The 13731-nt window shown below is 44.9% G+C and overlaps 1 protein-coding gene across 1 annotated transcript in view; it reads right to left on the reverse strand.

Moving 5' to 3' along the window:
* Positions 1-12043, reverse strand: part of LIMS2 (LIM zinc finger domain containing 2) — a 31865-nt gene extending 19822 nt beyond the window's left edge. The window contains exon 1 of the mRNA XM_063407797.1: positions 11886-12043. Within this exon, the coding sequence (XP_063263867.1) occupies positions 11886-11896 (11 nt within the window). The 5' untranslated portion in view covers positions 11897-12043. The remainder of the gene's footprint in view (positions 1-11885) is intronic.
* Between the last annotated feature and the right edge of the window lie 1688 nt (positions 12044-13731).

The raw sequence follows: 13731 nt of genomic DNA on the forward strand, positions 1-13731 counted from the left end.
CTTTTACCACTGCAATTCCAAGGGAGGCAAAAACCAAGAATAGTCTCAAGAATGGAGAACCAATTTAGCAAAAATTTGTTAAAAGGAAATCCTGTAATTTCATAAACTAGAGATCATAGGTTAAAGAAATATTTTTTATCCTGACACAGTACCAAGGGAATAGGTCAGCACAAAAACATCAGTGTTTGCAGCAAAGCCAACACCTAATCGGCTTGGTTTTCAGTCACCATTCTTCCAGCTACACCACACAAATCTGTACCAGGACCTCAAAATATAATCTTTCCCTTCAAGTACTTTTTCCCTATTGAAAAATTCCTAATTTCCAAGACTTGAGCTAGCCAACAGCCAAAATTAATAAAGATTGATGTCATCACAGTGAAAAACCAGACAAGTATTACATGCTAGACACTAACAGCAAGGCACAACCTTGTGTTTGTTAGGTTTTTTTTCTTTATAAACATGAAATCAACATTTAAAAAAATCCTAATTTTCTTTCTTTTTTCTTTCTCCAAAGGGACCCACCTTTGAGGTTCAACATGCAGGGTGAACTCTGCTAGACCAGAGCAGCCACCTCCACAATGGCATTTCACAACAACTCAAGCCTGCCACCTGCACAGCCACGTTCCTGCATGAAATGCAGTGCAGCTGTGACACTTCACACCAGACACTCCAGGAGAGATTCCCACACAAGTCCCACGGCTGTCTTGGCAAGAGAGAGAATGATGACACAGGCCCTGTGATGCTGCTGCTGACAAGATTTCCTCAAAGGCCTAAGAAAGATGATCATGATACAGTCTGAGCTGTCCATGCAAATAAGCTAATGAGTGTGACTCATTATGCAGATGAGAGAAACTGTTAGTCCAGGAAAATGTAAATGAAAGAACCAGTACAAAAAATAACTCAGTTCTCTCCTCAGCTAAAACTCAGCTGAAACTTTTGGGAAGAGCCAGACTACCATGAGTCAACCACATCAGCTCCTGACCAAGGTATCTCCTGTAATGCAAACCAGCAGCTGTGACTGACAATCCACAACCAGAGTTTTGCATCCTTGCTCTTTTTCCATTTATAACTCTGCATCCGTTTTCACGTAAGACATTTTATTGTTTTGCACTCAAACTACAATTTGCCACTTCAGCATTGCCTTGAAGATATGACTTTGCATTTATTGAAAGGTTTTACTTTAACATTTGCCAATTTCTTAATTTCCCCCAGTACACACCCCTGTGTACCCTCTTGCTTATACAAAACCAAACATTTTTGCAACAAGGTCAAGGTTAAAATTAACCAAAGCTGGAAGGAAGAGGGAGCACTGTGCTAATTCAGAGCAATTTTATGATTTAGTTTACTACATTGCTGTGAAAGCACTTCTGCTGGCAGCATGGGGAGAGGAAAGGTAACATCACAATCACCCTTTTGATAGCAGTACCAGGAGTAACCACAGAAGTTTGACTTGCTGTGCCACTCATTAGATATTTACACCTAAATCTTTCCCACAAAGGACAGTTCCCAACATAGAGTGCTTCTTCTCTTCTGTTTGCTCATTGATTTTTTTGCTATTCAGTAAAATAAAAAATCTTCCTCTGTTTTAACAATAAACTGGTGACACAAAGACAGGAAAGTCTGTTAAAACACGATGAGATCAGCATCCTGAAGTTATCCTGCCCTGCACAAACCCAAAAAACACCAGCATTTAAACAATGCTTTTCCCCTAATCTTTCGTCATCCTAATCTTAATCCTAATCTTGCAACATTATCTGTGTATCTTTGAAAAATTATCTTATTATGAAAGAAAGTAAGACAATACTTCGAGACACAAGAACCCAGGGCATCATCCAAACTTCAGCGAGAGCAAAACTTATGCTAGGGAACCCTAAAAATGTATTTTCTGCTCATTCTGGTCTACCAGTAGGAGCAAGTGTATACAGAGAATATCACAGTATGATTACATTTCTAGTGTGTATGCAGAGACAGATACGATAGTGAAATGCCAAAACTGGAAGAGCTATCACCACTCGTGTGTGTCACAGATGTCAGTAGCAAAGATAAAAATGAGAACACTCCAGGAGAGGGGGTGGTTCCCACCCCCACAGCATGGCTGAGAATTAGGGACTTCAAGTCCTGAATGCTGACAAAGATACAAATGAAATCTGCTGGGACAATACCAGACTTTATGATTAATTTCACAGATAATGACTAATGCAAAGACAAAAGAAAGAGGAAGGGTGTCAGGTCATGAACCAGTGCTGAAAAACAGCCCTCAACTACCCTTATCATTCCAAAATCTCTTTGCTGCAATTGGCTTATCTGGACAATCTTCTAAACTGAATTAACTTCTTTAGGGTTATTATTAAACTTGCCATAAAATGTTGTAAAAAACTAATTCCCATTTGTTTAATGCATGATTTGCTGTGCATTTGTTAAACTATGTGTATAGTTTAACATTTTCAGCATTACTCCTTCTGCTTGCATTGAATTTTCAGCTCATGCTAACTATTTTTTCACTGGCTAAATAAAAAATGAATAGTGTTTCTCTCAGTATATCTTCCTTGATCATAGTCCCTTGATCGTAGCCCCTAAACTCTCAGTGACATAAACATTCTTCTTTCTTATTTAGAACACAGGAATAACCAAAATTAAGAAAAACCTACAAATGCAACTTACAGTCACAATATGGAAATAAAAAATCTCTCCTTGGGCATATGAGCAACGGCAATTTGCGATCAGTAGAAACTGGAGGGGTTAAAAGAAAGAAAAAAAAAGAATTGCACATATTGCAGCTGAGGCCAGAGTACAATGCCCGTATGGTTGACCTCCAGGAAGCTGCAATCAGGCAGAGCTCCGAGATGAGCAACAACAAAATCCTCTTGGTGTTCACACAGAAAAAAATCCTAAGCCATGGAAACTTGGGAGTCCCCCTCAACACCAATACAAACTTATTGCCAGTAAATCACGACCAATTATTTAAAAAGACACACAGTCAGCAGTGTTCACTCAGCCCAGACAAGTATCAACAACATAAAGAAATGTACAGGTTTTAAATAAATTATTCCTCTTACACAGGAAAACCACTCTTACTACCAAGCATATACCACTTCATTCAGGATGTCTATGTGATAAATAACTCCTTAGACACATTAAATCTTTCTCTACCTCATTTTTATTATCTCAAAGGAGCTTAAATGTGATGTTTGTTTACCAGCACTGACAACACAAATCATTCCCCAGGTATTCACCAATTATCATCAACTAGCAGCAGCACTACTGTTGGATTATTCTCTTTTGCCTGAAGAAATGACATAAACTATCAGGGCCTATCAGGAAGGAGAAGCAAAAATTATCACTGGCTCAAAACCCATGGACAAAATACAGTAATTCAGGAGAGAAACATCTCAAAGGGATCAAAATTTTCAGCACTGTCACCTGCTCAATAAAACCAGAATATACTGGCTCTATGCTTACTTTGCTTCAAGAACTATGATGTGAAAAATGTAGTCAATTTACTTGTACATCTGCTTTTTCAGTGCTTTTCTTTCCTCTCACAGGTCTCTTCCATGCTCCTCACTTTTCCTGAACAGTATTGTCTCCACTCGATGGCATCACCATTTCCTTCACTGCTTTGTTAGCCCCCCATCTCATTAAATTCTCATACATTCACACCCACAGCTTTGTGTAGGAAAAATAAAAAATTTACCAACTAATTAAGAGCTATTGGCTAAAAGGAAAAGAGCAGGAAAAGGAGGGTTTTAGTGAGGGATGCACAGTTCATATTGAGAGGCCAAACTAATTCCTCATTTCCAGGTAAGCATCAGGCCTACCTGCTGCTGAGAAAAGTCCCAAATTCAGAACTCCTGATTGCTAGAAAATCACTTCTCCTGGATGCTCACTGCTCCCTCCAGTGACACAGACTTCAGATCTCATATTGCTGCAGCTCACAGTTATCCCAAAGAAACTAAGTTTTATTTAACTCCTGTTAATTTACCTCCTGCACAAAATTAACTAATAAAAATTCAGAAGTAAAATTTGAATGTGAAGCATGGAAAAAGTAATGATCATATCAAGCAATGGAATTGTCTGGACAGATTTAAGAAGCTCTGGTTTACATGTTCTCACGAAGCAACTACACTTGAAAGCTTCGGCTTCTGAAGCTGGATTGGAGTTATTTACAAAAACGAAAATCAACGAGCTTGCTATTAACAGGATAGGTAAAGAATTGACTACTGAACCCTAAACCCCAAGGAATCACAGTATTTTATCAACATTTTGAAAAATTACTGCATTTCACCACTTTTTACCCCCCAGTGCCCAAATGCTTCACCATTAACACCATTAGCACTGTCATGGTTTGACACTGGCCAAAAGCACCCAAACGTTGCTCACTCGCCCTCCCCTGCTACAGCTGGGCAGAGGAGAGGAAAGCTAAACTTAAACAAAGGGTTCATGAGTTAAGGACTGGGAGAAAACACTCCAAGGCCAAAAGAGCCTCAACTTAGAGGTACAAAGTGAATTTCTTACTAAAAAAGACAGAGGAGGATAATGAGAAGTAAAATAAGCCCTGAAAACACCTTTTTCTCCCAACCCCTCCCTCCTTCCCACTGAGAGTGCAGGGAGACAGGGCATGGGGATTTTGGTCAGTTCATCACCTGTAGCTTCTCTCACTGCTCAGGGAGAGGAGACAGTACTCCATGAACTTCTCCAAAGTGGCTCCAATCTCACAAGCAGCAGTCCTCCCAAAACTGTTGCAGTGTGGGTCACTCTTCCATGGGGTGCAGTCCTCCTCCAGCCTGGAAGCAGGGGCCCCTCTCTCCACCAGGTCTCCCCATGAATCACACCTTCTTCCAGGCATCCACCCCCTCCAGCATGGGCACCTCCCCCACGGGCTGTGGGTGGATCTCTGCATCCCCTGTGGATCCCCAGGGGCTGTGGGTGGATCTCTGCATCCCCTGTGGATCCCCAGGGGCTGTGGGTGGATCTCTGCATCCCCCGTGGATCCCCAGGGGCTGTGGGTGGATCTCTGCATCCCCCGTGGATCCCCAGGGGCTGTGGGTGGATCTCTGCATCCCCATGGATCCCCAGGGGCTGTGGGTGGATCTCTGCATCCCCCGTGGATCCCCAGGGGCTGTGGGTGGATCTCTGCATCCCCCGTGGATCCCCAGGGGCTGCAGGGGCACAGCTGCCTCACCATGGTCTCACCACAGCCTGCAGAGGAATCTCAGTGCCTGGAGCCTTTCTCCCCCTCCTTCTACACTGGCCTTGGTATCCATGTTGTTTCCCTCACATATTCTCACCTCCTCCTCTCTGGCTAGAAAAAACTATGCCACACTTTGTTTTGATTTTCTTATTAAATATGCTATCACAGAGGCATTACCAATAGCTCTAACTGGCTCAGCCTTGGCCATGTCCATCTTCAGAGTTATCAGGGATTGGTTCTGTCAGACATGGTAGGAGCTTCTACCAGCCTCTCACAGAAGCCACCTCTGTGCCCTCCTGCTACCAAAAACCAGGCCATGCAAAACCAACACAAGCACTAATGCTGGTTCTGAACAGTCTAACATAGAGCTTGAAATGGGAAAGGCTCTCCAGTGTTGTTTTCCTGTTATTGTTAAAAACTGAAAGCTTTCTCATCAGGAAAGTCCTTTCCTTCTTAATCTACTTCGAAATGAAAACAGACCTCATCCCCTCTGGCTCCGTGCAAACAACTCTCACTTTAAAAATAAAACAGCCCCACCACCAGAAGCGAGACTCTATCAAACCCTGGCAAATGCTTTACCAGCGCCATTCCCCCCCTGTCGCAGACATACCCAGGAATGCCGGCTGCCGTGCCCGTCGCGGTGCTCAGCAGTGACCCCGGCGCACTCAGCCGGTCCTGCCGGCGCTGGTACAGCCTGGAGGCCGCCAGTCCCCGGAGCCTCAGGCCGGCCATGGCACCCACGGCCCCTCTGAGGGAACGAGGGACACAACCCGAGCAGCGCCGGCACTCAGTGAGTCACCTTCCTTTGGGGAGTTGCGTTTACATTTTGGAAGAGCTAAAGCAGGATGCATGGACACCGCATCAAGCACTGTTTCTTACAACCCGTCTGCCATTTTGCCACATTCTTAAAGATCTGACAACCTCTTTCCTGTATTCCACTAGGAATTATCTACTTAATTCAGCACACTAGGGGCTACATCAGCAGCTCACCATGTCCTAGCCTTGCAAAATGCATCTGCATAAATGTCACAAGTGACATTAAAAAAAAAATCCTGTCTTTACTTAATTAAGCCACTTAAATCAAGAAAACTTTCTGATCAAAGCACAGAGATATACAGAAAGGCAAAGCAGATTACTAGAGCTCTTAATAGCAAACACTATAATTTAATGCATATCAGTATCTGATCCTGGCATCTCCATGCGCTTTCCTGCAGGCTGCTGTACCACACCATGTCCTAAGGACACTGTAAACAACAGAGTTGTTCCTTCCATTTGAACAAAGCATATTCCAAGAAACAAGTTTGCAAAGACTTCTGCTCTATGGACTTACTGCTGTCGGTAGCAGTCACACACAGCAGAGGGTCAGGAAGCAGGGAGGAAGAACATACTTGGCATTCCAGTCTCCAGAGCTCCCTGGCCTTCAAGCAGTACCATGAAAAATATCCTAACAGTCATTACTAACAAATTACTTTTCAGTAAATTGTAAATAAAAAGGGAGGGGAGGGGAGGGGAGGGGAGGGGAGGGGAGGGGAGGGGAGGGGAGGGGAGGGGAGGGGAGGGGAGGGGAGGGGAGGGGAGGGGAGGGGAGGGGAGGGGAGGGGAGGGGAGGGGAGGGGAGGGAAGGGAAGGGAAGGGAAGGGAAGGGAAGGGAAGGGAAGGGAAGGGAAGGGAAGGGAAGGGAAGGGAAGGGAAGGGAAGGGAAGGGAAGGGAAGGGAAGGGAAGGGAAGGGAAGGGAAGGGAAGGGAAGGGAAGGGAAGGGAAGGGAAGGGAAGGGAAGGGAAGGGAAGGGAAGGGAAGGGAAGGGAAGGGAAGGGAAGGGAAGGGAAGGGAAGGGAAGGGAAGGGAAGGGAAGGGAAGGGAAGGGAAGGGAAGGGAAGGGAAGGGAAGGGAAGGGAAGGGAAGGGAAGGGAAGGGAAGGGAAGGGAAGGGAAGGGAAGGGAAGGGAAGGGAAGGGAAGGGAAGGGAAGGGAAGGGAAGGGAAGGGAAGGGAAGGGAAGGGAAGGGAAGGGAAGGGAAGGATTTTTGTCGCATGAGCATGAAATACAGCTTGGCAAGCTACAGAGGAAAAAAGAATGAGAGAACTGATGACTTCATGAGTTCTAAACGAATATTAACACGCAAGAATCCTTTCCAACACTTAGAGAAAAACAGAAGGGTTTACTGGGGCCCAGTAGAACAGGCATGAATAAAGAACAAGGTACTTTTAAAATCACAACTCAGCCACCTTGAAATCTACAATGGAACCCTCATTTCCTTAAAAGTTTCAGCTCCAGACCTGACAGCAATCTGCCAGTACCACTTCCTTCAGACTGTAAGTGTAGTTTATTCATTTCTGTTTTAGAATATAAATGGGATAAAGAAAAATGTCCTCTATACTGGCTGTCTTTGCTGACCTTTGAAATTTTAATAAACCATTTTAAAAATGTAATATTAAATCACCTTTTTACTTCTAGTAGAAAGGAAAATATTAAATCACCACAACATTAATCTCCCTTATCCTTAAGCAATCTGACAAACCCCCTCCTTTTCTCTCAAACACTTAAGCTTTTACCTGACTCATATGACATGATTCTATTGGTTTTCAAATAATCACTCTTCCATGAAAATTATGACTGTCTTCTTCAAAACGGAAGATGAAGCGATTAAAGAAAAAAAAACCAAAATCACAACAGCAAACCTGTTCCCATCCCTCAACACAAGCTCACTCTCTTGCCACCTTACACATAAAGAGTGCAAATGTAGATGTTTGTTTTTTCTCTCCCTCTTGACAGACTCCTTTGAAGAGACAGGGTTGATGCTAAACTCTTACAGGTGGTTACTTCCTGGGCCAAAGCAGAGAAGAAAGCAGCCAGACTTCTTTCAGGCATTTTCAGGTCCTTCCTTAGAGAAGCAACACTATGGTTCCAAAACAGACTAAAGAGAGCAAATCCTATCCAGAGAGCAACAGAGAGCAAATTTTGATCAAAAGATTAAGATTAAGACCACATTTTCAACACAGAAGAGCAGAAATGGATGCTTCTAACTCAGAGAGATAGCTCCTATTTAATGCAGGTACTGTCTACTCAGCACCAAGAACCTTTCATAATATTGTCCTTTATACACCCTCCTCTTTCAAACCCTTTTACTTGTAACTGCTTCATGTACAGCATCAGCAGCTCTCTGCTGAATTAAAAAAGCATATAACGAGCTAGCCTAATTGAAAATAAACTGTTATTTCTTACCTTCACTGGATTAGGAGCAATCAATAAGCATATCTGTAAATGCAGCTGCTCTTCCTTTGTTGACTACAGGAAGTACATAGGCGTATCCAGATCCCAATTCGACCAAGTATAGTGGTAACAGAAATTTCTTATGAAGATAATTATGCTCTGAAACATGCCCTTGGGAAATATTTTTTCTTGGGCTTTGTATCAGATAAATTTCTAAAGACAACACAAAACAGCCCAGGCATTTTTTACGTTTGGGTTTTCTAATCAACACCACAGCAAAGTCTTAAAGGAAACTCTCTTCCATTTCTGTTTAGTTTCTGCTTTGGGCATTTGACAATGTTTTGCTCACTGGTCATTCACAGATTCTCTTTCTTAGGAATAAGTTCATCACAAAGACAAAAAACCTCCCAACAAATCCAACAAAATCCAGCTAACCAAACAAAAATAATCAACTCCACCCCAAAATCCAACAATTCTCAAAAAGGCAAAAGTCAGAATTAACAGATGGACTAAATGCATCAAATACAAGTCTAGAAGCAGTCTTCCCTTATTTGTTGGTAGGAAGTACCATAGTTAACTTCTAAATGCTCCAAAAACCACACCAACTGCATTTGTCAACACTGAAAATAACAGAAAGATTGCTTAGAAACATACTGGTTTTACATCTAACACACTATGTCTTATACAAAATTTATTTTTAAATGCAGTTAAAACAACATGTAACCTCACAAAACTAAAGAGTGTGGCCAGCAGGCTAGGGAGGTGGTTCTGCTCCCCTGTTTCCCCAATAGCCCAGCCCAGACCTGGCAGTCACAAATACTATTTCTAAAATCCAATTATTTAGTTATCAGTTTTCTCTAGAAAAACACAATCCTCACACTGTAAAAATGTAACTGGTGATATGTTTAAGATCTGCATTTCATTTGCCAGATAGTCACCTAATTACCAATTTCAGTAACTTTTTACTATGAGTACACAAAAAGAAAGATGCGCACTTCTTTTTCCTGGACTTATATTTTTCTCTAATGCTAAAAATCAATAAATCAAATCATCACAGTTTTTTTAAATTCAGAAGATGCCCTCTGCAGGCAAATGACACAGAACATGATGAAAATGGAGTTATTTTTCATGTATTTTAATACTAATAATGCATCTGTAATCAGAGGACCTAGACGACAGTAATTTCATATTTCTGCTTTATAAGAAAGGTGAAGTGAAAAAGAATACTTTTTCAGCACCTCATGTTTTCCAGTCTTCTTCACTTCAGAACACTGTAAAATAACACAATCATTCCCTGTGTCAACAGTTTCAAGATCAAAAGCACATTTGTGTCCTGTTCCTGGCCCAGGAAGGTTCCCACTGATGGATATTGTGGAGATGCTCCAGCTGTGAAGCAGCTCATCTCCTCCCAGAACCCTGAAGATCCCATGTCCCAAAAGCTGGAGAACATCTGACTACGTTATGTCAGCAGACTTGAAGAACCACCAGATAACAAACATGGAACAACACCTGGGTACCACTCAGCAGAGAGACCTGTAGCTGGATCTAAGGAAGAACATTCTCAATGCTGAATTCTTCCCAACGCCATAGGAGTCTGTCTCAGCCTGAAAAACAACCCTGAACAGGGTGCTTGTCAATGGCATTGGCCAGGCAAGGTGCTGAGCAGTGCAACGTTAAACACTGCAAAGCTTTGCTGGGAAGCTGCTGCCCTAAATGGATGATACTCGTAAAAAGGGAACAGCCAGCTGAGTTACAGCTGTAACAAACAACTTGGACAGAACAGTTAATTGTCCTGTCCTGGGAACAACAGTGGACAAAACTTGAGAAATGTTCATAGCTGACAAATGTCCCAGGACAAACATTTCTGAAAACATTAAATAACACCCGTATTTGCTTTTCACAAGCTAAAGCCAAGGCCCACTCATTTTAACAACCCTCTGAAGTAAACACGAGGAAAAGGGAACAGAAGTCCTGCATCACTTTGAACTGCACACTTTGCAGTGTCTCTGCTACCTTGGAATTGTCCACCCAGGCTCACACTTCACACCAGAGCCTCCAAATGAATAGTGTTGCACCTTAACAGGCAAGTTTCAGAGGAAGCATGGAGAGAAGACAAGGATGGCTGTTCCCTGGCACTTCCCACTGTCCTCCTGGGTGACTTCACCCGAGGTAACCCCGTCATTCTAAACAGTACCATGCCACAGCTCTGAAAAAATAAAATCAGCTGTGTTCATAAAGCCACAGTTCTTTCCAAGTCCTCTCCATCCTTTCTCCGTTTTAGAGCTGGATGGGTACACACGAACATTTAAGGCTCCTGAGTCTTTCTTTAGCTGTAAGAAAATGAATGTAAACTTGTAAATACACACCTGTTTCACACGTTAGAAAAATAAAAAAGGGACCATTAAAGACATGAGGCAAAACCCAAAAAAATTTTGACCATATATATTCACCCAAGAGCATCAATTTGTCATCACAGAGACCAAAAATACTACGTTCCAAAATCATAGATGAGCATACACAATTATTCAGCAGGTTCTCACACCCAACAACCCACTAATCAGGATCCACTTTAAATAATCTGGAAAAGCGGCATAATACAAACATCAAGACTTGACACAAAAGGAAAGTGCATACTTATACACAAAGTGCTCTGAATCCATCTCCGTACTCCTAATCATGAAGAACAGTGCCTGAGAACTACAGTAAGATAGTAGGACTCATGAGGATGAGTATCCTAAAAAGGGCATCTTACTAATTGTAGTATTACTTCTTCGTGCTTCTCATGCCCAAGATGTTTCACAAAAGCAAGCTTATTTTCACGAACTCTTTATAACGTCTGGGTTTTATTTTACAGATGGGAGAAAAAAGTGACATTAAGGCACTTGTGCAAACTCTCGCAAAATGCCAGGAAATGCCTTCCCCGCTCCTCTCCTCATTTGCAGCTGTCAATTGAGTTGCTCCACAGCGTTCTGCGCTGTCAGCATGAGAGGAGAAGCAAGCTCCGGATTTAAACAGCTCCTGGAACACGTTAACTCCGAGGCCAGCCGGAGGAAGAGCAGAGTCAATCTGCGGGCAGAGGGCTGCGTGTAGATCAGCGAGAGGGGCCCCGCCGAGGCAGCGGTGCGGGGCACAGGCTGCCAGCCCGGGTCACGCCATCGCCCACAGAGACCGCGGCTGCTGCGCAAGCACAGCTCACATCCACGGCCGCTCCCGGCCAGCCCTGCCCTGCTCTGCGCTCTGCTGTGTGCCGTGCAGGGCTCCAGCACCGCGGAGCAGCGCTGCTCTCGCACGCCCGCCTCACAGCAGCGAAGCGTTCTCCTCCGACCCTTCCCACCAGGCCCCCCGTGCTACTCCCGACCATCACGGCCGGCCCAGGGCGGTGAAGGCTGGCACTGCCCAGACCGCTGGCACTGCCCAGACCGCTGGCACTGCCCAGACCGCTGGCACTGCCCAGACCCCCGCCCGGCTCCCGAGTGCCCGGCCTCACCTGCCCGTCATGGCGGCGACCCCGCGGAGCGGCCCAGGGGTTGCGGGCGGGACGCGCGGCTCGGTCCCGCCGCTGCGGCCCCGGCGGGCAGCGCTGACCCCGCCCCGGCGGCGGCCCCGGCCCCTTGGGCGTGGGCGGGCACCGCAGGCCTCGGTGACTCAGGGCAGCCCCCCCGGACCTGCGCATACTTTTCCTATAAAGGGAAAGAAATACGGAATAGCGAGGCGGCGGAGCGGAAGCGGGGGAGAGGAGGCGGAGGGGGCGGCAGCACGGGCACGGCACGGGCACGGCACGGCACGGCACGGGCACGGCACGGCACGGGCACGGCACGGCACGGGCACGGCACGGCACGGCACAGGCACAGGCACGGCACGGCACAGGCACAGGCACGGCGCTTGCCCCCGCCCTTGCCCTGTGGTAGCAAACACATGGCAGGCACTGTGAGTGTGGGGTGAAGCTGAGCGCTGGCCGAGGCGCCGGTGCGCAGTCCCGTACACCGCACTGACGTGAGTGTGTTCCTGAGATCAAAGCAGGCGCGCCTCCCGCCTGTTCTGCGAGCTGCTCATCCTGCGCACACCTCGGGGCCAGGGGAAGTGGCTTTCCGGCCTTTTACCCTGCGGGTGCACAAGACAGGGCTGGAAGGCTTCTTGAAAGTGGTCATGGCAACCAGTGATGCTGAAGGATGAGGGACCGCACTCCTCAAGGAGGGACCCTCCAAGTGTGACGTTTTTGATAACATGTCATCCCTTCTGGCCCATGATCAAGCGTTTTGTGATGTAAAGTGAACCACCAAATGTCGTTGTAGGCTTCTAACCAAAAGCAATTTCAGACTTTATTTTTTATCTTGTGAGATAGCCTGATCTGCTGTGAATAACCATTGTTACATGTGTTGTTGCATCTTGAGAGTGATGATAGAAACTCTCTCTGCTCTCAATGCTTTCTGGTGTCCAAACAATCTCATTTTTCAGCCCTACAGTAAACATTTAAAATTTAAAAGTTAAATTGGCATCTGATTCTTTTATTTCTTACTTAAACCAGGGTGAAGAATTGAGCCAGATGGTTTTATTGTGGTTTAATGTTCAGTTGAGGAAAGGGTAATAGATATTATTAATAAGCAACAATTCAACAGGTTTGGCTGAGTGCACAGTAATAAACAAGCTCTTAATTGTTCTCTGCATCCCTAGTCCCTCTTGTAATGATTCCTGAGTGCCATCACAGCATGTCTCTACCCTTGCAGTTCTCCTTTAGAGAGAAGCAGATTGGATTGCTAGGACTGGATGTGCAAGTGAGATGCAAGGGTGTTTCCAAGGGTGCTGGGAAGAGCACAGTGCCGGGCAACGCTCAGCCTTGAGCAATCTCCAGCCACTGGCCCGTCACTATGGCCATTCCTCCTGACTTGTACATCCAGGGGTGCTCCTGTAAATTGTGTCAATCTCAATACCATCTTTTTCTTACTGATCTACATTTTGAAGTGACTCAATCTTCTTTCCAGCTATCAAGAGCTGTTACCACTCGTTACTGCTGAGCTCTCAGTCATTTGACGAGGCATAGCAGAAGCAGGACGTAATTGTCTCTCCTCTCCCCAGAGACCCGTTGTTTGACAGCTTTTCCTGTTCCCTCTTCAAACAAATATGCCTGTTATGAATCGGTCTAAACACAGAAGAGCAAAGAAAACTATGTCTCTGTGAATAAAATCGATCAAACCCAGAAATGTTCGACATATACCCAAACAACACGATTAAAACCAAACACAGTCTTTATTTGACACAGCTTGATTTTTGGAACAGGGTGAGGGCCGCAGGCATGGCTTCTGTGAGAAGCTGCTAGAAGCTTCCACCATGTCCAA

The sequence above is a fragment of the Prinia subflava genome, chromosome 11, assembly GCF_021018805.1.
Source record: "Prinia subflava isolate CZ2003 ecotype Zambia chromosome 11, Cam_Psub_1.2, whole genome shotgun sequence".
NCBI classification, from domain to species: domain Eukaryota; kingdom Metazoa; phylum Chordata; class Aves; order Passeriformes; family Cisticolidae; genus Prinia; species Prinia subflava.